The sequence below is a fragment of the Chelonoidis abingdonii genome, chromosome 17 (genome assembly GCF_003597395.2).
Source record: "Chelonoidis abingdonii isolate Lonesome George chromosome 17, CheloAbing_2.0, whole genome shotgun sequence".
Taxonomy (NCBI): Eukaryota; Metazoa; Chordata; order Testudines; family Testudinidae; genus Chelonoidis; species Chelonoidis abingdonii.
The window spans coordinates 11,526,976-11,552,056 of NC_133785.1; the positions used below are offsets into that span (position 1 = coordinate 11,526,976).

At 55.7% G+C, this 25,081-nt stretch overlaps 2 protein-coding genes across 3 annotated transcripts in view; both read left to right on the plus strand.

Annotated features, from left to right (window-relative positions):
- Positions 1–25,081, plus strand: part of PACS1 (phosphofurin acidic cluster sorting protein 1) — a 548,517-nt gene that overhangs the window by 93,155 nt on the left and 430,281 nt on the right. The window lies entirely within an intron of this gene.
- Positions 4,979–24,613, plus strand: CNIH2 (cornichon family AMPA receptor auxiliary protein 2). The gene is made up of 6 exons (XM_032804317.2): positions 4,979–5,289; positions 13,751–13,819; positions 21,293–21,340; positions 22,510–22,622; positions 23,041–23,184; positions 23,423–24,613. Exons 1-6 carry the CDS (start codon positions 5,209–5,211, stop codon positions 23,448–23,450), a joined length of 483 nt encoding a protein of 160 aa, XP_032660208.1. The 5' UTR covers positions 4,979–5,208; the 3' UTR covers positions 23,451–24,613.

Here is a 25,081-nt window from a genome sequence, read left to right on the forward strand (position 1 = left end):
ACATGAAGAACACACAATTAGTGACCACTGGTGAGCATTTTGCTTTAAGTGACTTGCCAGGTGCCACAGAGGCAGGGATAGATTCCAATTCTCCAGCTCCCTTAACCATGAGACCCTCCTTTCTCTCCCTGCAACCCCCTGCCTCATTCACTGCTCACCAGCCAAATTCTGCAATAAATGAGGCAGGGTCCAGAGACAGTCCAGCTTGTGCACTGAATGAGGTGTGGAAAAACGGTGATAATGTCATTCAAACCTGTGGTGTGATGCAGGAAGGCTTGAAATGTATAAATGCCTGGCCTAGTTACCTGCCCTATCTTCCCCATGTGGAACTGAGGCACTGGAAGTAGGGGTGCAGGGGGCAGCAGCACCCCTGGCTTGAGGTAGCTTCTGTCACACAGAGGGTTTTCAGTTATGTTCCATGGCTTTCGGCATCCCCACTATAAACATTCTTCTAGCTCCCTTGCTTGGAACCCTGCAAACATTTAAAGGGCATCAGCTGAGCTGTGGGGGAAGAGGGAAGGAGCCTGGGACTGGGATAGCAACGAGCTGTCAGCGTGAGATTGAGGGGCACTAGTGGAGCTGCATGTGTGTGGAGGGAGAGCTCGGGGCTGGGATAGCAGGGGGCTGGGCATCAATCTTGAGGGCACCAGTGAGTCCAGGGCCAGGATAGCAGGCAGCTGGGTGTTGAGATTGAGGCAGGGACTGGCAATGTGTCCATATATGGACACAAGTGACCGTGGTAAAAATGAAGTCTGTAGGGGCTCTCACCTCAGGCAGCTCCCCGCAAGTGGCTCGCTGTCCCTGCTGTTGCTGGTGGAGGCGTGGCCAGGCGGCTCTGCATGCTGCCTCTATCCCTACTTCCCGAGCACTGACTCTGTGGCTCCAAGCCCATTGACAAGGAACCATGGCCAATGGGAGCTGCAGGGGCAACTCCTGCGGACTGGGCAGTACGTAGATCCACCTGGCTGTGCCTCCACATAGGAGCTGGAGTGGGGACATGCTGCTGCTTCCAGGAGCTGCTTGAGGTAAGCAGTGCACAGAGCCTGCACCCCTCCCCACACACCCAGCTCCATGCCCCATCCCTGATCCCTCTCCTGCCCACTGAACCCCTCAATCTCAGCCTGAAGTACCCTCCTGCACCCCCAACTCCTCATCCCCAAGCCCATCCCAGAGCCTGCACCCCCAGCTGGAGCCCTCCCACAGCCCAACCCCCTGCTTCATCCTGGAACCTCTTCCCAAACCCTGAACCCCTCATTTCTGGCCCTATCCTGGAATCCCCCCCCTGCACAAAGCCCCTCCCACCCCCCACCAATGTCTGTCACTAAGTCCAGTAATTTTGTCAAGTGTCTGTCACACAACATGGTGGTGCTAACCCCTGGATTGAGGGGCACCAGCAGAGCTAAGGGGGCAGAGTGGGCGCCCACAGCTGGGCTAGCAGGCGGCTGTGGGTCACAGCAAGGAGACCCAGCCTTCTCCAAACTCACATTCCCCTGTCAGGCAGGGCAGGTGGGGCTGGTGCGTTGCTCCTGTGCTCAGTCACAGACTGTTCTGTACCATGTTGTGGAGGGGAAGGCAGCCACCCGGACAGGCGTTGGGTGTAAAGTAAAACAGAACTTGAATAATACATTTCATTCTAATTAAAATTATTGCTCCTATGAATCATCATGTAATTACACCAGATTATGAATATTTAATTAATCCAAAAACATGCTCAGAAATCTGCAGACAAGTTCCCCACCTCCATATAAGGGAATTTCTGATCTCTTCGATGGGCCTAATGTCTGTAATACGGTGTCTGTGGCCCTCAGTCCCTTCTTGCAGCCCAGATAGCTCAGCGTTGGGCTCTCCCCCATCTCTGCAAGTGCCCCTCAACCCCAACTAGGGTGACCAGACAGAAAATGTGAAAAATCGGGATGGGGATGGGGGGTAAGAAGAGCCTACACAAGAAAAAGACCCCCAATTTTTGAGGTCCCCTATAAAATCGGGACATCTGGTCACCCTAACCGCAACCCACAGCTCAACCAGTGACCTGAGTCCTGACTAGAGCTCCCTGACATCCCAGCCCCAGGCACTCCACTCTGCAGCTCTGCTGGTGCCCCTCAGGGCTCCAGAAGATTGGGAGTGATCAGACCAGGCAGCTGAGATTGGCCAGGCCTGGTGCCATGCAACACAATATACAAATGCGGAGGGGTATATGTGTTGGTGGACATGGCAGGGGCGTGGGTGTATGTACAGGATATGTGTATATATATTGTTGGGACAGAGGAGGTGTATTTGTGAAGATTAGGATAAGGGTGCTTGTGTATGGTTCATTGAGGTGTTTTGTGTTTCCAAGCACAGTAGTGCTGCTATCCATTTGTCTGGCTATGTGTCAGTGCGCAATGTGTGTATAGGGGTGGTTGTGCAGGATGTGTGTGCCTCAGAGGGGGTTGTGTATTTAGATACAATAGGAGTATTTACAGGCACAGGCACCGTATCACATTGCAGGTGTATACGTAGACAGTGTGCATTTGAGTGTCGGGGGAAGTTGTAGGGTATGTGTGTGCATGTCCACATTCTTAGCTTGTACGGCCAGAAGGGACCGTGTTGTCATCTACCCTGATCTCCTACCTAACAGACCAAAGGCTGCCCTGAATCAATTCCTGGCTGAACAACCACAGATCTTTTAGGAAAAACATCAGATCTTGATTTAAAAATTACCAGTGATGAAGAATCCACCACGACGCTGGCAAATTGTTCCAATGGTTACTTCCCCTCACTGGTCAAAATTTGGGCCTTATTTCTAGTCTGAATTTGTCCAGCTTCAACTTCCAGCCCTTGGCTATTGTTAGAGATCTTGTCTATGAGATCAAAGAGCCTGTTATCAAATGTCTGTTTCCCCTGAAGGTACTTACAGATGGGGATCAAGTCACCCCTTGACCTTTCTTCGTTAAGCTTAATAGACTGAGCTCCCAGAGTCTCTTGCTATACGTTTTCCAATCCTTTTATCATTCGCTTGGCTTTTCTCTGAACTCATGCACACTTCTATCCAATGTATCAATCTCCTTCCTGAGTTGTGGACACCAGGATTGGACACAGGATTCCAGTAATGTTCACAATAGTGCCACATATGGAGGTAACAGAACCTTCCTTCCCCTACTTGAGATTTCCCTGTTCATACTTCCTAGGATTGTATTCGTCCTTTTGGCCACAGCATAGCACTGGGAGCTCATGTTCAGCTGATTATTTTCCATGACCCCCAAGTCTTCTTCTGAGTCACTGCCCCCAGAATGGAGGCCCCCATTCTGTCAGCATGGCCTACATTCTGGGTGTATAACTTTTTATTTGTCCATTTTAAACAGCATATTGTTTGCTGTGCCCGGTTTAGCACTGTGTGTATGTGTGCAGTGTATGTGTGTGTGTATTCAGTGTCTGCAGAGTGTGTGTTCATCTGTACAGCATCTGTAGAGTGTGTGTACAGATCATAGTGAGGTGGTGAGCAGCTGGGGCTGATGTTTCTGTTGTGTAGTTGTGGTTTGAACAGCTACACAACCTACCATACTCAGTTCCCTCCACAAAGCAGTCCCCCTACCCCACGTCAGTCTCAGTATCCTCCACTCTCTCCCCCTGTCTTCCCACCCCAGTATTGCCAATCTCTCAAGATCCAGCTGGTAATGGTATCCCCTCTCAATTCCCCAGCCCCCACCCAGGGATTCCCTCCCCCCATTCCTGCCCCTCCTGGGGACCCAAAGCAATTAATTAAATAATGGAGAAAGGATCCTACTGGTGTGTGATGGGGGAGGATAGGGCAAACCCTGACAGCATTGACCAGGGAGACCCACACACACTGAATCCCCCCACAGGTGGCACAGGCTCCACCCCACAACCCAGCACAGACACACACACCATCTGACACAGAGCCTGTAGCAGAGATTCCTCATCATCATCCACCTGCCCCTGTAGAGAGGCAGGAGGCCACATGGATGTTTGTGTGTGAACATATATGGAGCCAGGCAATTAAATATCCTGCCCCCTGATTATGGTTTTCTAAAGCCAGCAGCCCCTTTGTGCACACAGCCACACCACTGTCTGTCACATGCACACTCCCTTTTCTGTCACATTCACACACGCAGTCACCTCTCCTCACACTCACCCCTTCCGCTCTCCCTCATCTCTCTTTCACCCCTTCTCTGTCTGTCACACACACACACACCATCCCTGTCTCTATCGCTCACCCCCCGCCCCTTAGGACACACTCTCTCACACACACACTCCTCTTCTCAGCCTCCCCCACCCTTTCTCTCTCTCCTCATACCCCCTTCTCTCTCTCTCACACACACTTCTCTCCCAGCCTCCCTCTCACACAGACTCAAACACCCCCCACCCATCTCACACACCTCCTTTGTCTCTGTGTCACACACCTCCACCCCCTCACCCACCCTTTGTCTCACACACACTCACACCTCCTCTCTCTGTCTCTTGCACACTCACATCCTTCTTGTCTCCCTCACCCCCCAAACACTCACCATTGTCTCTCTCACACATACACCTTGCTCTGTTTCACACACCATTGTCATCGTCTCTTCCCCACACCCTTTGTGTCACACTCCTGTCTCTCCCTGTCTCACACAGACCATACCTCCATGTCTCACCCATGCACACACTATTGTCTCTGGCCTCTGCCCTTCCTGTCTCACATTCCTACCCCTTCCGACTCACACCTATCCATGTCTTACACACTTACCTCCTCCCTGTCTCACACCCCCTCTCCCTGTCTCACACACTCACCCCCTCCTTGTCTCATACCCCCTCTGTCTGTCTCACACACACGACACCTCCGTGTCTCACCCACGGACACCATCCATTGTCTCTGCCTCACGCCCTCCCTGTCTCACACTCAGAGCCCCTCACCCTCGCCCCTCCCTGGCTCACACTCACACCCCTCTCTCTGCCACACTCACGCGGTTGCGCTTGCGCTCCTGCTCCTCCTCCCGGCTCGTTGCGAGCGGGGCCGGGGCTGCCAGTAGCGGCAGAGCCGGTCGCGAACCGGAGCGGAGAGCTGAGCGGAACTGAGGCGGATCCCGGAGCGATGGGGGCCCGGGTTCCCCAGCGCTCCTAGGCGGGCGGGTCCCCCCGATTCCCCACGGCGGCGCCCGGAGCTCATGGGCGCCCGCACGGGTTGAGACTCCCCGCCGGACGGGCTCGGAGGGACCCAGGCGTCCTGGCACCATGGCGTTCACCTTCGCCGCCTTCTGCTACATGCTCACCCTGGTGCTGTGCGCCTCGCTCATCTTCTTCGTCATCTGGCATGTGAGTGCAGGGGGGTGTTGTCGGGATGGGGGTCGGGATGGGGGGATCCGGGCTGTGGGGTGGGCGTGCTGGGAGACTGCCCGTGTCCCTGTCAGGCCGCCTCCTCTCCCAGCCAGACCCCCCGGAGATCAGTCACCCCATTCGTTCTGCTCCGTTTCTGGGGTTCGGGCTTGTCTCGCTACTTGCTCCCCCCACCCCCGCGTCTCTCGGTCCCTGCTGACAGGCTGTGCCTGAGTCTCTGCTTAGCGAGAATCATGAATAATTCTGCAATGAAAGAGACAGACAATTTCCCTCTGCCCCCCACCATCCCCAGCACCGCAGCAGCCTCAGTTCCCATCGCCAGGCCCCCCTGCTCACCACCCCTCTTGGCCCTGCACCCCGGCAGTCCGGTACCAGTTTGGGGGATGCTCCCCAGACCAGGCTGGTGGGAGGCGTTGGGCCGGACCGGGGCTCCCATCAGTCTGTGTGTGTGTGCGCTATGATGGTGGTGATATGGAGCCGACGTAGCTAGGAAACCCACGGTGGGGCGGGGGTCTGCCTGCGCTACCCCAGAGCCCCCTAGCCACCCCCCCTCCGTCGTGGCTCCCCACTGTGTCCCAGTTCCCCCGGGTTTCCCAAACTGCCTCCCATCCCCCTTCCGGCCGGATCTTCCCCAAACATCCCCCTCCGCAGCCCGATCCCTCTCTCCCAACACCCTCCCGTGCAGAGTCCCCACTTCCGCCAGCCAAATCCCCCGTGGATCCCCCAAAATCCCCTCCGCTGGATCGCTCCCCCCCTTTGTTCCAGGGCTGCTGCATATCCCGGGCTCCCCGCGATGTAACCCCCCTTCTCTCTCAGCCGTAGCTAGGGAACCTGGCGCTGGTTGCCATGGGAACTACATCTGTTTACAAGATGGGCTCTGGGTATCAATAACCGAGTGGTGGGTTTAACTCCTCTGGTTCTGGGAGGGAGGTCTCCCCATCGCTCCCCTTGCTAGCCCTGCACCTCCAGCTCCGCCAGTGCCCCTTAGCCCTGCCTTGCAGCCCTCTCCTACCCTAGCCTCTGTGCCTTTCAATGCTCACCTGCAGCCCCCTGCTATCCCAGCCTGGGCTCCCCCGCAAGGACACTGGTCTGGCTTGGCTTTCCACTGCATAAAGACAGCCTGGCCCTGTCCCTTCTGTACCCCAGATCACTGCCTCCTCATCTCTGCCCTCTCCCCATGGGCATCACAACACAGCTGTTCCACCCCCCTCCTTGTCCAGCCCCCACCCCTAGAGCACCCAACTGGTTTGGCACCTGCCCCTGCCATGGGAGGCCTCCAGCCACAGCTGTCTGGGGCAATAATCTTTGCAATAGTCGAGGATGAAAATGTAGTTTTGGTTTTTGGGAGTGAGGGGCAGCAGCAGGGCTGTGGGGTGGGGGAAGCCCAGGGCTGGGATAGCAGGGGGCTATGGGACAGGAGTGAGGGGCACCAGCAGTGTCTGAGGCATATGTTCCATTTGAAACAGGGACCATTCCTGACCCCTGGCTAGAAAGGTCTGTCCTGGCAGCAACGATCCAGGGAGACCTGGGAACTGCCAGCTATTTCCTCCCCTGGTGCTGAAATGCAGAAACCTCTGGGGTGGGGCACAGAGGCTGTTTATTTAGCAATCCCTTGCCTGGCACTGAGCTACAGCTGCCTCTGGAGTGTGTGATAACAGGACAGGGTAACATAATAGTTTAGGACAGGAAGTGAAGCAGAATCCTGTCTGTCTGAAGAGTGCTCTAGGATGACACAGGAGTAGGGCTGGCTGAGAACTGCATTTCCCATTTCATGGCAAATTCCACAAATTCAACATTTTTTCTGGAAAAGAAGCAAAATATTTTGAAATTTCCCACAAAAAGGAACGTCCCTCCCAGGCATTTGGGGTTAATGGAAGCGTCTGGTTCTCATTTAGACCTTTTCCAACTTTAAATGTTTTTCTATATAAAAATCGATTAATTTTCTGAAAAGTCATTTCAAAACCAACTGCCAAACCTTTTCATTGCAAAAACGTGCAAACAGGACAGTCAGGTTTGGACAGAAATGGTATTTTTATCAAGAAACAGTCCAAGAAAAAATTTTAGCTCCAGTCAGAAGCAAAAGGGAATGTACCAAACAGAGTGTGAGCAGAGTCCTGGACATGTAAGGATTTTGTCCTGTCCTGCTCCCTGCAGTACAGCGCCCCCTGCTGAGCATCCTGTCCCGCTCCCTGTATCACAGTGCCCCCTCCCTGCTCCCTACAGCACAGTGCTCCCTGCTGAGCACCCCGCCCCGCTCCCTGCAGCACAGTACCCCTGCTGAGCACCCTGTCCTGCTCCCTGCAGCACAGTGCCCCCTGCTGAGCCCCCGCCCTGCTCCCTGCAGCACAGCGCCCCCTGCTGAACCCCCACCCTGCTCCCTGCAACACAGCGCCCCCTGCTGAGCACCCTGTCCTGCACCCTGTCCCGCTCCCTGTATCACAGTGCCCCCGCCTCGCTCCCTGCAGCACAGTGCTCCCTGCTGAGCACCCCGCCCCGCTCCCTGCACCACAGCACCCCCTGCTGAGCACCCTGTCCTACTCCCTGTATCACAGTGCCCCCGCCCTGCTCCCTGCAGCACAGTGCTCCCTGCTGAGCACCCTGTCCTGCACCCTGTCCTGGTCCCTGTATCACAGTGCCCCCTGCTGAGCCCCCGCCCTGCTCCCTGCAGCACAGCGCCCCCTGCTGAGCACCCTGTCCTGCTCCCTGCAGCACAGCACCCCCTGCTGAGCCCCCGCCCTGCTCCCTGCAGCACAGTGCCCCCTGCTGAGCCCCCGCCCCGCTCCCTGCAGCACAGCACCCCCTGCTGAGCACCCTGTCCTGCACCCTGTCTTGCTTCCTGCAGCACAGCGCCCCCTGCTGAGCCCCTGCCCTGCTCCCTGCAGCACAGCGTCCCCTGCAGAGCCCCCCACCCTACACCCTGTCCTGCTCCCTGCAGCACAGTGCCCCCTGCTGAGCCCCCGCTTTTCTCCCTGCAGCACAGTGCCCCCTGCTGACCCCCTCACTCTGCCCTGCTCCCCATGGCAGTGGGGTCAGTAATGACTGCGAGGAGGGAGTGCCACCTATTGACCTCCCCGCTCTGCTCCCTGCAGTGCAGCGCCCCCTATTGAGGGCCACCCTGCAGCACAGTGGTGGAGGTTTTAGGGAGGAATGTGGTGGGGGTTGAGCCCTGGAAGCAGCTATCCCAGACGGCTCTGGGGAAGGAGGTACGGCCTCCTCCGGGCCTTGCTGGGCCTTCCTCTAATCCCCCAGGGGTCCTGATAGTGAAGTTGTGTCACTACCAGTGCTTAATTTGTGCCAGGGCTGAGCCCCAGCACTTTTAGGTGTGGCAGTTCATAGCCCGGCACCCTGGGCTTGCTGCATCAGTTATGAATGTAAAGAAATTGCTTGAGCCCCAGCACCTCCTTCATTACAAATTAAGCACTGGTCACTAACCCCCACTCCCTGGCCATTAACGCCCTTCTGTGCACTGCCCCAGGGCCACACACTGGCCCATCCAGCCCAGTATCCCCCAGAGGTGCGCTGAGGGGGAGCTCACTGTGGTGCCCCCTTCCTTTCTGTGCTGGGGGTCAGGCGTTTGCATTGAACTCCAGCACCCCACAGATAAGTGATCTTTCCTCCCTGAACATGTGGCACATCCCATAATACTTTGTGTGCTGAGGGGGGGCCCTGCCTCATTTCCTTGCTACCCCCACTTGAGCCCTTGGGGCTCATAGATTCCCCTTCCCCCCCAGCAGTGGAGGGTAAACTAAGGCAAGGGGGTCAAACAGCTTGCAGGGAATCTGCAAGGGAGCCAGGAACAGAACCCAGGTGTCCTGAGCCCCAGCGTGGGGCCCCCACTCCCCTGACAGGGCCTGGTCCCTGAGGGGGCTTGGCTGCATGGGAGAGCCCACATGTGTCTGCACATTGCTTTGCTGGGTCTCCTCAACCAAACTCTTAGCAGAGATGGTGCCCCCCTGCCCTGTAAAACCCCTCTGCCCCCGGCAATAAGCAGCTCTCTCGCCACCAGGGAGCCCAGGGGCTGAATGGTTCCCCAGACTCGAGACAGAGGATCCCTGTGTGGAGGGAAGGGAAGGGGCACTGGAACAATTTATATAGTGGGGGTGCTGAGAGTCACTGAACCAAACTGTAACCCTGGAGAGGATGGCAGCCACTTCAAGTCAGGGGGTGTGGCAGCAATCCCAGCTCCCCTAGTTCCAGCACCTATGGGGAAGGCGGGTAGCTCCCCCAGCCAGGGCGCCTATCTCAATAGAAGGAGTGAGCCTGGCTGTCCCCTGGTCCTGCCCTTCCCCAGGCTCAGAACGCGGGTGACTGGGATCAGAGGACCCAGGTAACTGGGGACCCAGGCAAACGGGGTACACAGGTGACTGGGATTGAGGGACCCAGGTAATTGGGATATCCAGGTGACTGGGATCGAGGGACCAGGTAATTGAGGGACCCAGGTGACTGGGATCGGGGGACCCAGGTGACTGGGGGACTCAGGCGATCGGGGATCGCGGTGTCTGACCCCTCGGAGCAGCAGGGAAAGGTCCTCCAGTGCACTCCCCCCACCCCCGCTGGAAACCATCCCGTTGCCCCAGCGACCGGCTCCCAGGCAGCCAGTGGTGGGTGGGTCTTGCACTGGTTTCTTGCCCTCCTGTTCTGGGCAGGTGCTGGGTGCGGGGGAAATGGAGGGGATGGAGTTTGTAGCTGTGCAAAGCCAGCACATCTCAATCCTGACCCACAGCCCCCCACCCCCGCTCTGCCACACCTCAATCCCACCCTCAGCCCCCCTGCTCTGCCACTGCCCCTCAATCCTGACCTGCAGCTCCCAGCTCTGCTGGTGCCCCTCAGTCCCAACCCAGAGCCCCCCAGCTCTGCCAATGCACCTCAATCCTGACCCACAGCCCTCCCAGCTCTGCCAGTGCACCTCAGTCCCAACTCACTGTCCCCCAGCTCTGCCACTGCCCCTCAATCCCAACCCGCAGTCCCCAGCTCTGTCAGTGCCCTTCAATCACAATCCAAAGCCCCTCAGCTCTGCTGGTGCCCCTCAACCCCAACCCACAGCCCCCCAGCTCTGCCGGTGCACCTCAGTCCTGACTCACAGCCCCCCAGCTCTGCCAGTGCTCCTCAATCCTGACCCACAGCCCCCTGTTCTGCTGGTGCCCCTCAATCCCAATCCCCTGCTATTCTGGCCCCTGGCTTCCCTCCTCCCCACCCCCCTCAGCACACACTGACCCCTAATCTCCCCCACTGTGCCTGTCACCAATTTATGTTTGTCCCAGCACAAGCTGGAGTGTTGGACCCTGTCTAGGACCTGGTGTGTGCAGCAAATTTGTAGGGTCTCAGCTTCATTCTGTGTGGGGCAGACACCCAGCTCCAGATAGCAGCAGCTAAATGGCCCAGCCAGCCACCTCGTTACCCCATCCCTCGCTCCCTGCTCCCCCAGCTGGCCTGGCAGGCTGTTCCCAGGGCTCAGGTTATGGGGGGAGGGTGCTGAAGCAGAATCCCTCCCCTGCCAGGCAGAGAAGCCGCGTGTGAGGGTTGCTAAGCAACCCCGACAGGCGCCTGTAGCCTTCATTGTTGCTTTGACAGGTACCAAGTGCAGCTCAGATCTGACTGTGGCTGGAGAGGAGCCCAGGGCTGGGTTAGCAGGGGGCTGCGGGTTGGGATTGGGAGGCACCAGCCAAGCTGTGGGAGTCGGGGAGATCCCAGGGCTGGGCTAGCAGGGGGCTGTGAGTCAGGACTGGGGACACCAGCAGAGCCGTGTAGGTCAGCGGAGCCCAGGCTGGGTTAGCAGGGGGCTGTGGGTCAGGATTGGGGACACCAGCAGAGCTGTGTAGGTCAGCGGAGCCCAGGGCTGGGTTAGTAGGGGGCTGCGGGTCAGGATTGGGGGGCACCAGCTGAGCTGTGGGGGTGGGGAAGAGCCCAGGGCTGGGTTAGCAGGGGGCTGCGGGTCAGAATTGGGGGGCACCAACTGAGCTGTGGGGGTGCGGAAGAGCCCAGGGTTGCATTAGCAGGGGGCTCTGGATCAGGACTGGGGGCACCAGCAGAGCTGTGGGGGTCAGCAGAGCCCAGGGCTGAGTTAGCAGGGAGCTGCGGGTCGGGATTGGGGAGCACCAGCTGAGCTGTGGGGGTGCGGAAGAGCCCAGGGTTACATTAGCAGGGGGCTCTGGGTCAGGACTGGGGGCACCAGCAGAGCTGTGGGGGTCAGCAGAGCCCAGGGCTGAGTTAGCAGGGGGCTGCGGGTCAGGATTGGGGGGCACCAGCTGAGCTGTGGGAGTGGGGAAGAGCCCAGGGTCTCTGCTAGCAGGGGGATGTGGGTCAGGATTGAAGGACACCAGCAGAGCAGAGCTGTGTGTCTCAGCCCATCGCCTTGGTGGGTCTCTGCTCTGAGAGCCCGGAAACTGGTGACAGGAGTGTCTGCGGCTGGGGCATGTGTGAGGGAGCCAGGAGGCTCTGGGTGCTGGTTATTGGGCCTGAGTGTGATGGATCTGGCAGGTAAACTCATAGGCGGGGGCTCTGGAAGGGGGAAGGGAATCCCCCAGACACATCTGCTGGAGACCATGACTGCAGGACTGAGCTTAGGCTAGTGAGAGAAATCTCCATTTGGGGAGGCTGGGAATGAGACATTTCCCCTCTGGGGGGTATCGGCTCTGAGCCAGGCAGGGGGCTTGCTATGGGGACCGCCCCCCACTGTCTCACACCGGATCTCTCCCAGCCCCCGGAGGACAGGGAGGCGGTGGCTGAGTCACCCCATTTGGCTGGGGCTCTGCGGCTGGCTGTTCCGGAGCCGGCTGTGCTGGCAAGAGCCCAAGCAGAGCCATGTGGAGTCGGGGGAGGGAACTGGACCCCAAGGGAAGCTGGGTCCCTCCACATGCTGCTGGGAGCTAACTTCCCTAGTAATGCTTGGGGGAGGACAGATCCAGCTCTTCAGGGGACAGATGAGTTCATGGGGGCTGGGAGCCAGGACTCCAGGTTCCATCCCAGCTCTGTCAGAGGAGTAGGGTCTAGTGGTTAGAATGGGGGGCTGGGAGCCAGACTCCTACTCTGATCATTGATAGTTTTATTATTGATATGGAGGTGCAAAGTGGCTGAGACGGGTGAATTCCTGTCGGCTTTGTCACCTCTGGGGAGTTTATCAAGCAGTGACTGTTAGCAATAGGGTCTGTCTGTTCCTCCCCACCTCCTGTATCCATGAGCCAGCCAGTCCCTGGGGCTGGATTGGAGCCAGCACCTGTCACGGAGTCACTGGGCAATGCTCTGGAACAGCTCCCCACAAAGCCAGTCAGGACTTTGGGGAGCCTCCTCTCCCTTGGAGCAGACGTGTTCAGGGCAAGAAGCTCACACGTCTTCACCTCCTGGGTCTCTCCTTGGAGCATCCAGCATCCTCTGCCCTTCCGTGCGCTTCCCACAGCAAGCCCACCTAGGCAGGGTCCTGGGGAAGCCACAGGGTCCTGCACCCCCATTTTGCAGTCAGACGTGACTCTCAGCCAGCCAGTAAAACAGAGGTTTATTTGATGACAGGAATAGGATCTAAAACAGAGCTTGTAGATACAGCGAACCGGACCCCTCGGCCGGGTCCATTCTGGGGGGCAGTGAGCCAGACCCCCACGTTTGCCCTCAGCCAGCTCCAGACTAACAGCCCCCTCCAGCCCCTCCTCTCTGCTCAGCTCCTTTTCCGGGCCAGGAGGTCACCTGGTCTCTTTGTCTCCAACACCTTCAGTTGGCACCTTTGCAGAGGAGGGGCCCAGGCCATCAGTTGCTAGGAGACAGAGTGACAGGCATTTAGGTGCACTGGCCCTTTGCTCTGCCAGATACTTAAGAACTGCCGTGGGGACACTGAGGCACCAACACAGTATTCAGAGAAAACATTAAGAACATTCCTAGTTCATCACAGCACCGCATAGAGGGGAAGGCACCATTCTCTGCCCTGGGGCCAGAGAGGAAGGGTGACTGAATGGGGAGCTGAGAAGGTGTGTGTGTGGGGGGGGGGTATCTGGGTGGGTGCCCCAGTGGGTGGGACTGGCAGATGCTCCTCTCTGGCTTCATCGGCCCTCAGCTGGGGTACCCCTGTACAAATTAGCAGGATGGTGGCTGATCTGCATATGTACATAAGATTGTGTCAATTGGGCCAGACACTGCATGGGTAATCATGTTCTCAGGCAGCCCCACCATGGGCTTGTGTGACCCCCTCTAGCCTGCCTCCCATGAGGGGAGCTCTCCTGGGAATTCCATACCCTTCCCTCAATGAATGGGTGAGCCCCCATGGGAATGGGGGGATGGATCCCTGTATAAACAATCCCTGCACCCTACCCCAGAGGCAGCTGCATCTCAGCACTGGGTGAGAGATACCTGGATCCATTGCTCTCATGTCCCACCCCAGACTCAGCCATGTCTCAGGGCTGGGCTGGGAGGATCTGTCTCTCTCTGCAGCTGTCTCTGACCCTGCTCTCCCCTACAGATCATCGCTTTTGACGAGCTGCACACAGACTTCAAGAGTCCCATTGACCAGGGGAACCCAGCGAGGGCAGTAAGTCAATAGATGTGGTGGGAGAGGTGTGTCTGTCTCTGTGTCTGTCTGTGTCTGACCTTCCCCCTGATTCTGCACTCCCCCCCACCTCCACGATGTCACCCATGTCATTCCTATTTTTCTTAAATGTGGTGTCTGCTCAACTGTCCTCTGCCATGCATGAGTGATGGTGGCATGAGGGGTGCAGGGCTCCCAGACTCCTGGGTTCTATCCAAGCTCAGGGAGGGGAGTGGAGTCTAATGAGTTAGAGCCAGGGTGGGGGCTGGCAGCCAGGACTCCTGGGTTCTCTCCTGCTGGCTGTGCTGCGCTGAAGTTTGTGTCACTCAAATGTTTTTTTCAGAAGGTTCCAAAGTTCCCATCAGTCCCTGGGGCAGGTCCTCTGGGGGTATCAACATCACTCTGGGGCTGGGATTTCAAAGGGATTCCACAGCTTGGCACGAACCCCCCCTCCGATCTCCTCATCCATCTTTCTTTTCCTCCTCAGTGCCCCACTCCCTGCTTCTGTCCTCATCACACCCCTGGCCCAATCCCACTGCTTGCTGCTTTTTAATCTCTCTTTGCCTAGTTTGATCCAGCTGCATCAGTGCTGGTGCCCCTCATCCCAACTCACATCCCCACTAGCCCTGCCCTGGGCTCCCACTCAGCTCTGCCAAAGCCCTGCACTCCTGACCTGCAGCAGCCCTGGGTCCTGTTCCCACCAAGCTCAGCTGATACTCTTCAATCCCAGCCCCTAACCCTCTGCTATCCCAGCAGCCCCCATTTAGATGGGCCATAAACATTTACAAATGGGTCCTGAGCCCAAAAAGGCTGAGAACTACTTCACTAGACCCCCTCCCCTCCCAGACCGGGGGATAGAACCCAGGTGTCCTGGTGGGTGGCGAGCCCTGTGTGCTGCCTGCGTGGCAGTTGCAGTAACGGAGTTGCTGGGAGAGGAATTCAGGTCACACTGAACTGTTTATATTTAGAGAAATGGAGTGGGAGCAATGGCCTCAGCTGCAGCCCCTGGCTTGAGGGGGCGAGGCAGGCCCTGAGGTTGTTGGGATTGACTCTGGCCAGGCCAGCCCAGACTCAGTGGAAGGGATAGCTGGATAAGGAGGAGGAATAACTCCTCATAGGGCACAGTGCTCCCTGTCTGTGCAGCCCGGAGCCCTGGAGTCAACCACCTTCCCGCTCACACACAGCATCTGCCTGACTGATGGGAAACTGAGACACAGATGGGGGCGGGACTGGATCAAGGTCATGCAATGAGTAGGGATGAGAAAGAGAAATAGAACCCAGGAGTCCTGGCTCCCAGTCCCCCTGCTCTAATCCTAGACCCTTTCTCACCCCAGATCTGGGGATAGAACCCAGGTGTCCTGGTTCCCAGCCTCCCCTTCCCCACTAGATCCCACTCTCACCCAAATTCTATTCATTGACATTTCAGTACTGGAGTACCCTCATTTCATATCTGATACTCGAATCCAGCCCCAACCCCAGTGCAGGGGGTGACTCCGGATATACGCCGTGGGAGCTGGCACCAGAATCTGGCCCTGACCTGAGTGCAGTCCAGGGTGACTCCGGATACAACTTGTGGGAGATGACACCGAAATTTGGTCCTGACCCCAGTGCAGTAGGGGTGACTTCAGATACACCCTGTGGGAGCTGACACCAGAACCTGGCTCTGACCCCAAGTTCAGTCAGTGGGGGACTTTGGATATACCTTGTGGGAGCTGACACCAGAATCCGGCCCTGATGTCAGTGCAGTCAGGGGTGTCTCTGGATTTATCCCAGGTAACCAACATCAGGCTGGCCCACACTCCATCGTAGTCAGATGGTGACTTTGGATTTACTCAGGCTCTTAGCTCAGAATCTGTCCCTAGCCCCATTGCACTTGGTGACTCTGGATCAGTGCTTAATGTGTGCCAGGGCGAAGCCCGAGCACCTCTGGGCTTGGCAGTGCCTAGCCCCAGCACCTCTGGGCTTTCTGCATCTGGTATGAATGTAAAAAACATTGCATGAGCCCCAGCACCTCTTTCATTACGAAGTAAGCACTGCTCTGATTGACCGGGGGAAGCTGAGCTCAGAATCCAGCCCTTATCCCATTGCTGTTGCTGGGTGACTGAATTTACCACGGGGAACTGAGATGTGGGGGCCGTTGGGGGCTGAGCAGGGATGAGATGGGGGTGAAGGAGGAAGGGAGAGAAGGAGCTGGGGAAATTGATGGGGGTGAGTTCTGGGGGCTGACCTTGCTCAGGCAGGGGGTGGAAGTGTCACAGCGGAGTGAATTTGGGGGTCTGGCTGTGCTCAGGAGAGGATGAGCAGGTGGCAGGAACTTGCTGTGTGAGTCCTGCTTGTAAGTTTGCCTTTCCTGTTACTGATCCAGCCAGGGTTTGGGGTTCACTGGATGGCTAAAGGGCAGAGACACTGAGGTTTCAGTCCCCACAGATGAAGCTCAAGTTGCTTCCTGTTCTCTGCAGGGTCAGTGGCAGTGTGGGGACCCAGGGCTGGATAGCAGGGGCTGCGGGTTTGAGGGGCTCTGACAGAGCTGTGTGGGGACCCAGGACTGGATAGCAGGGGCTGCGGGTTTGAGTGGCTCTGACAGAGCTGTGTGGCGACCCAGGACTGGATAGCAGGGGCTGCGGATCAGCACAGGGACACCAGCAGGGTATCCAGGGCTCCAGAGCAGGAATCCTCTCAGGCTGAGTCTCTGTTGGAAGAAGCTGCCATTTGAAGTCCCTGTTGCCCAGTCTCAGAGTTTGATCATGACATTTGATGTCTTAGGGTATGTCTATGCTACAGCCAAACTGGGCTGGCTCCTGTCAGTTGATTTGGGCGCATGGGGCTCCCTCCCTCCTTACAGGGTCCCAGAGCCCAGGCTCCAGCCCCAGCCCATACATTGACCCTGCTGTTGTATAGCCCCTCAGCCTGAGTCTTGCCAGCCTGAGTCTGCTGACGTGGTCTAGCTATGTCTGTTTTATTGCAGTGTAGACATGCCTTTAAATCCCCAGCTCCCAAAGTCCTGGGATCTTCTGAGAATTGTGGCTATAATATGTAAAACCCTCAGCAAGTTTCTCTCCCTTGTGGGGAGAAGCTGGGATCTGTGTCCTGGAGGCACCCCGCAGGCACCGAGCCAATAAATACAAGCCCAATTCCAGGGGCAGCTCTAGACATTTCTAGACGATTCCAAGCACGGCATCATGCCACGGGGGGTGCTCTGCTGGTTGCCGGTCCCACGGCTCCAGTGGACCTCCCACAGGTGTGCCTGCGGACGGTCCACTGGTCCCCACAGCTCTACCGAAGCCGCGGGACCAGTGAACCCTCCACAGGCACGCCTGTGGGAGGTCCACCAGAGCCACGGGACCAGCGGACCCTCTGCAGGTATGCCGCCAAAGGCACCCTGCCTGCCGCCCTCCCAACGGCTGGCAGAGCGCCCCCCACATCATGCCACCCCAACCACACACTTGGTGTGCTGGGGCCTGGAGCCGCCCCTGCCCAGTGCCACATGATTTCAAAACCGTCTCATGGTTTTGGGGCCCCACTCGCCTTGGGGTTCATGCTGAAGAAACTGGAAATGTTAATGGTCCTTTTCTCCTCATGGGAGCACAAACAGAGCCACTTCTCTTGAGCTCTGTCTACGCAGGGACTAGTATTTGTGTCTGTGGTTATGCAAGGCTTAATGTCTGTGTTTATGCAGGGTCTTGTCTATATTTGCGTAGGGCTTAGTCTCACTGTTTATGTAGGATATTACAAGATCCTTGACTTGTGTATTGTACAAGCCTTAACTAAGGGCACACGATGTGTCAGACAATGATATGAATGATGGAGCCTGAAACCACTTTACGGCTTGGGATGAAGGAAGTGGGGCCCCAGAGGCCCTGGGATTTGGGCTCCACCTTCATTCTGGAGTTTCTGAAAACCCCAGCCCTATATAAGGGCAATGAGGTGTCTTCATGGCTACTTGCACCCCACCCCTGACTCCAGTTCCATCAATACCCCAACACACAAAGCTAATTCCCAGAGCAGGTATCCATACAGATCCTCCCCTACCCCAATCACTAGACCTCATTCACCTTCCACAGCTGAGAATAGAACCCAGGAGTCCTGGTTCCCCTCCTCCCCCACATTCTGCTCTAACCGCAAGGTTCCTAGATTATAAAGCCAGAAGGGACAATTGTGATCATTTAGTCTGTCCTCCTGTATAACCTGTTCCAGTGTCTAATTAAAGCAGGTTATTTAGGGAGGCAGCTGAACTCCCTTCAGTGGAAAATTTTAAGAACAGGTTAGACATACACCTGGCAGGGGTAAGCCAGGGTTACTTGGTCCTGCCTCCCACAGGTGGGTGGACCTAGATGACCATGTTAGGTCTGTTCCAGCCCTACATTGCTACAGGGTATAGGACTTCCATGAATTAATTGCTGGTTGCACTAGACTAGAGCAGATCTGTTAGAAAAACATTGCCAGTGATGGCAAATCCGCCACCGCCGTGGAGAAATTGTTCCAACGGTTAATTACCTGCACTGTTAAAAATGTAGGTGTCTTATCCCTAGTCTGAATTGGTTCAGCTTCAACTTCCAGCCCTTGGCTCTTGTTAGACCTTCGGCTGCTCTATTGCAGCTCTTTATCCAATTTCTGTTCCCCACATAGCCTGTGATTGTCACTCCTTAGCCTTCTCTTTGTTAAACTAAACAGACCGAGCTGCTGGAATCTCTCACTCTGAGCCATGTTCTTTAAGTCTTTAGTCATTCTCACGGCTCTTCTGTGAGCCCTCCAATTTATCAGCGTCCCTCTTGCATTGTGGGCACCAGGACTGGAGGCAGGATTCCAGCAGCGGCTGCACCAACGCCCTCGCACGGAGGTAACAGAACCTCCCGTCTCCTAATCGAGATTCCCCTGTTTACACACCCCAGGATCACATTAGCCCTTTTAGCCACAGCATCACACTTGGGAGCTTGTGTTCAGCTGATCATCCGCCATGAGCCCCAAGCCCTCCTCTGAGTTCCTGTCCTGAAAGCATGGCCTGCGTTCTTTGTTCCTAGAGGTGTACGTTTACATTTGCTCATATTACTACAAGCATTGTTTGCTTGTGCCCAGCTTACTCAGGGAGCCAGATCGCTCTGGATCTGTGATCTACCTTAATTATTTATCACTCTCCCAATCTTCGCATCATCTGCAAACTTTCCGTGTTGATTTGATGTTTTCTTCCAGGTCACTGATAAAAATGTTAACTAGGGTAGGGCCAAGAGCAGATCCTTTGGGACCCCACTAGAAACACTCCCATTCAGTGACGATTCCCTGTGTACAGTTACATTTTGCAACCTAGCGCTTAAGCAGCTTTACCCCATTTAATGCGTGTCGTGTTGGGTTTGGATTGTTCAAGGTTTTGAATCACAGTCTCATGCAGCAGCACGTGAAATGCCTTACAGAAGTCTCAATATATAACATCAGCTTCATTACCTTCATCAACTAAACTTGGAATTTCATCAACAAATATACCAAATTAGTTGGACAGGAGCTATTTTCCATAAACCCGCCTTGATTGGCGTTAATTATATCACACTCCTATAATTCTTTTTGAATTGGGTCCCATCATATCTGCTGCCCCATGTCTTGCTTGGGATTGATGTCAGGCTGACAAGCCTGTAATTACACAGGTCCAGCCTTTGACCCTGTTTAAATATTGGCACAACATTAGTGTTCTCCCAGTCCTCTAGAACAGGGGTTCTCAATCTTTGTCTTCTGAGACCTCCCCACCCCCATGATATAAAAACTCCACGGCTCACCTGTGCCACAACAACTGGTTTTCTGCATATAAGAGCAAGGGCCTGTGTTAGGGGTAGCAAGCAGGGCAATTGCCTGGGGCCCCAAGCCAGGTTTTGGCTTCAGCCCCAGGGGGAAGAGATCATGTCTCTGGGCTTCAGCCCCAGGCAGTGGGGCTTTGGCTTTCGCTGCTGGGCCCCAGTGAATCTAATGCTGGCCCTCCTTGGAGGACCCCCAGAAACCTCCTCGCATCTCCTCTCCCAGGGGGCCTGGACCCCTGGTTGAGAACCTCTGTTCTAGAACTTCCCCAGTGCTCCAAAATGTATTGAAAAATCAACCCTAATGGTCCAGAGAGCACCTCAGTCAGCTCTTTGAATACATTTGGATGCAAGTTATAGGGCCTAGCTGATTAAGAAATGTCTTGACTTTAGTAGACGCTGTTTAACATCCTCCAGAATTACTATTGGAATAGAAAGTGTTTCATCACCATCATCATCATGTAATATGAACACATTATCTGGCTTTTTCTCAAATACAGAACACAAATAGTTATTGAATACTTCTGCTATTTCTATATTATTATTGACAATTTTGCCATTTCCGTTTAGTAATGGACCAATGTTGTTTTGTTCTTAATATTCTTGAAAAAAATTCCTTCTCATTGTCCTTAACTCTGCTGGCCAAACATCACTCCTGTGTCCTTTTGCTTCCCTTATTAATTTTCTACAATTCCTAACTTCTGATTTATATTCATGGCTATTGACTTCCCTTCGCTCCCATTTCTTTCTTTCTTTCTTTCTTTCTATCTCGTTCATTTATTGTAATGAACGGCCCTCACTTCATCTCTAAAAGAGGTGGGTTCTTTCTTGATTGTGGCTTTTTAGACTTCTATTAAAATGTTCTTAAACAATTCCTAATTATCATTCACATTTTTCTCATTAAATTCTGCCTCCCAGCTGACCTGGTTCCTTTTAGCTTTCAGCCTTGTGAAACTAGACCTTTTAAACATAAGTTAATATATTGCTAGTTTGGAGTTTATTCTGTTTATACATAACAAATGTGATCAAGTCATGATCACTTGCACCTAAGCAACAACAATTTTTTAGTTCTGTGCTCAGTTCCTCTTAATCTGTTCAGATGAGGTCTAATATAGAATTCCTTCATGTTGGATGCAACACTCTGAGCTAGGAAATTGTCATTTATAATTGCAATCTATAATATATAGAAATTGCAAAGATGTTTTAGCACTGACAGCGGGAGGCCTCCAGCATATGTCACTCAGATTGAAGCCCCCATGATCCCACTGTTTATTTCCCCTCTACTCATTAAAAACAGGTGTGGAAGGAGCCAGGCATCCTGTTCCCTAGTAGATTTGGTGGCATGTAGAAGACACCATCTAATAACCAATCTATTGCTTTATCTGTTAGGACATTGATCCATAAGCATTGTAGAACGTTTGCTTCTGAGCTGTCGATGACTCAGACAGACATAATGCCATATTTGACACACCTCTTGCCTTTTTTGCCCACTTGATTCTTCCTAAATAGGTTATAACTATTGATTTTTAACATTCCAATCTGACTTCCGTCCCAAAGCCAGGTATAGAACTCAGGAGTCCTGACTCCCAGCCCCTCCTACCAGGCTTGAACACCCCTCTCTGTTCCTGCCTCCCACCTTCTCTCAACCCTCCCCTGTGCCAGCTCTCAATCTAATTCCCTGTTTCTTTCCCCCCTGCAGCGAGAGCGATTGAAAAACATTGAGCGGATTTGCTGCCTCCTGAGAAAGGTGCGTCCATGTGTCCCTGTCCCTGTCTCACCTGTCTGTGTGTCCTCCCCATCCCACCCCACCGTCCATGTGGCCCCATCCCTGCCCGTTATGTCTTAGCTCTTTCAGTCTCCAAAACAGTGAATGACCAGTTCTTGAACTCCCAACCTGGGAGCAACTGATAGCCCCTGAACCCTCTATCCCCCTCAACTGCTGTACCTCACTGAACTTCTGCATCTCCTCCCTATAGCCTCCTCACCTCTCCCCACTGCATCCTGAACCCCCAAGCTCCAGCACTCCTCCCCTTCCTGGGCTTCCTGAACTTCCTCCCCACAGCCCCCCACACCTCTTCCCACAGTCTCCTGAACTCCCAAACCCTCTCCCATCTCCTGCCCCTCCTAGGCTCCCTGGACTTCAGCCCCACAGCCCCCCCCTTCTCCCAGAGCCTTCTGAACTCCCAACCCCCTCAGCTCCCTGTATCTCCTCCACACAGCCTTGTCTGCTCACACCCCCTCCCCTCCTAGGCTCCCTGCACTGCCTCCCCAAAGCCCCCAACATCTCTCTCCACAGCCTTCTGAGCCCCCAACCTCCCTCGCACCTCCTCCTCCTAGGCTCCTAGCATCTTCACCTCACAGCCCCCTGAACCCTCACCCATCCCCCAGTCAGCCAGCCAGTCCCCACCTACCTTAGGGCCAGATCAGAGCTGCCCCCAGCAAAGGCCCCATCTCCTATTCCCTGCTACCCTGAGCCAGCCGGTTCCCCTGCCTGGAGCTGGATGGGAGCTGGTGCCCCTTCAGAGGTGCTGTGTTGCTTACGTCAGTTTCCCCGTTGTGTGTTGCTCAGCATTCCTGTTTGAGAATATGCCCCCCACAGCCTCATGTATTATTTATACCTGGCTGCTGGCAGGACAGGACATGGCCACATCAAAGCCGCAGAATACAAATGGGGTGCCTGTGGGGAGCACAACGTGCTGAGGTGGCATCCACCCGCCACTGGCACTGGGAGCTAGGTAGGGCTGCCAATTTTGGTTGGACATATTCCTGGAGGTTTCCTCACATGACATAATCTTTAATTACAGATTAATCTTAAATTCCTGGCATGTCCAGGACAATCCTGGAGGGTTGACAACCCTAGAGCCAGGGCTCCTGGGTTCTATTTCCCCACTGACCAGGGCCTGCTCTCCCCTCCAGCTCGTGGTTCCTGAATACTCCATCCATGGGCTCTTCTGCCTCATGTTCCTGTGTGCAGCCGAGTGGGTCACCCTGGGCCTCAACATCCCTCTGCTCTTTTACCACCTCTGGAGGTGAGTGGGGTCTGCGCCCTGGGAGTCAGCCCTCCTCGAGAGGACAGCTTGTGGGGGGAGGGGAGTGCAGCCTCTGGGGGAAATGGGTTGGGATTGAAGGACATGGGGCAGGGGTACACAGGGCTGGGCTAGCAGGGGGACCGGCAGAGCCGTGGGCGCGGCTGGGCTAGCAGGGGGACCAGCAGAGCCGTGGGCGCGGCTGGGCTAGCAGGGGGACCGGCAGAGCCGTGGGCACGGCTGGGCTAGCAGGGGGACTGGCAGAGCCGTGGGCGCGGCTGGGCTAGGAGGCGAACCGGCAGAGCCGTGGGTGCGGCTGGGCTAGGAGGGGGGGTCTTTCCTAAGTACTACAGGAGCACCTTGCACAAGGGGTTTGAGAGGACAAAGATGCTGTCTGAGCCCTGGCCTCGTTGTCCCCCAGGTACTTCCACCGCCCAGCAGACGGGTCTGAGGTGATGTACGATGCCGTCTCCATCATGAATGCCGACATCCTCAACTACTGCCAGAAGGAGTCGTGGTGCAAACTAGCCTTCTATCTGCTGTCCTTCTTCTACTACTTGTACAGGTAGCGCCTCAGCACGGCCTCTGGGGAATCCTCTCCAGGGGCTGAGAAGCAGCCTTCTCTGGGGTGGGGCATGGGGAGGTTATACAGGGATCCCTCACCCCATACTGAGGTACAGCTGTCTCTGGGGTGGGGCTCAGGTCTGTGTGCCTGGCGCTGAGACTCTGTGCCCCTCGCTTCTGACCTGCAGTTCTGTTATGCTGCAGCATTTCAGGGTGTCTCTTTCTTTTTCTCTCTCCAGTATGGTTTATACTTTGGTGAGTTTCTAAGAGGACTGAGTGGGGGACCCCACAATTATCTCAGTGGCTGCTCCCGGACTCCTGGGTTCACTCCCAACCAGCTGTTTCTAGGAGAGCGCAAGAGATGCTGGGAACACAGGGGGGCCCTGAAACTCCAACACCCCCATGGATTTGAGGCTCTGCCCTATCGCTGGATGACTCGCAGGATCCGACGTTGGGCCTTCCCGTATTAGGGCCACCCCACGTTTTGAGTGACTCACTAAACACTACTGCCCCTCATTTCTGCAGCGCCCATGAGGAGGGGCGCATCTCCTCTCAGATGTACCCTCCCTTCCTGTGAAATGGGGTCCAGGGCAGAAGCGACCCCCTCCCCACTGCAGCTGGGACACTCCCCATTGTGAGCCTGTCTGTTGGGGGGCAAGGAGAGGGATGGGGCACCCTGCCGCACTGTTAAACCCATTTTAGGGTGCAGGAGAGCTGGGTACTGGGCACCCCTTCCCTCCATGAAATTATAATGTGAGGGTAGGGGCTCAGGGCTGATGTTCCCAACACAAGACCGGGGGGTTATTCTGTTGGACACATTTACGTCTAATCCGGGGGTGTAACCCCCAACCTATGGAGCACAGCCCCTGGCCCTGCACCGCACCCCAGGGCAAGCCCAAACCCCACACATGCCAGGGCATGGCAGGGTATTTCTGTGTGTTTGTAGTGTTGAATTTGTTACCAGGAGTTATTGTCTGGTGTGGGGGCTGGGGGGCCCAGAGGGGTGCCTTAACTAGACCCCGGGGAGAAGGGGGTCAAGGCTGAACAATGACACCCTCACCAGGTTATCCCTCCCTTGCAAATGTCAGGGCCCCTCCAACCCTGCCTCCTCATTACCAAGTTGGGGAAGGATTTTGGGGTACATGCAAATTTGGGCTTTGAGTCCAGAAAATTGGGATGGGGTCCCTGTGTCGGGGTGACCTGTTAGCTTGCATGGGGAGTCCCTGTGCAGAGCACCCCGTTGTCCCATATGGGGAGCTGTTCTGGGCTCAGTGCTGGTGGTGCTGGGGAGGAAACCCCTGGGCTTACGGGGAGGGGATTTTCATGCCCTCCACCTCCACCTGGGGTCAGACCCATACAGAAAGGGACCCTGGTGCCAGAGCTGTCTACAGATGTGTATGTGTGTGTGTGTGGGAAGTCGCTTCCTCCTGGTTCCGCCACCCCCCCACCCCGCCCCGCAGGGCATTTCTGTATAAAAGAAACATTGGATAAACAATCCTCAACTTTGTGGCTAAATAAAAACTTGCAAAAAAAAAACAAAAAGTGCCCCATTGACCTCCTGGTATCTGTAAGTGGGATATGGGCCATCAGGGAGTGCTGGCTCCAATCCGGCCACAGGGCGGAAGAGCGGGGCGGGGGGGGGGGGGGGCGCTCCCACGCTAGGTGGCAAACTCGAGCTCCAATCCAGGCCACTGCCACAGCGCTTCATTGGCCCCCTCCACAGCCACAGGAGAGGGGCTGAGCAGGCCCCGATCTGGCTGCTTCCAAGGGCTCGGGGGGCGGGTGGGGGGGGGGGGCGGCCTGCTCGGGCACTGCTGCTGTGGAGGACAGTGAGGTGCTGTGCAGCCTGTCCCCACCAATCCTGGGCAGGTCTATGCTCCCAGCCGGGCACTGGGGAC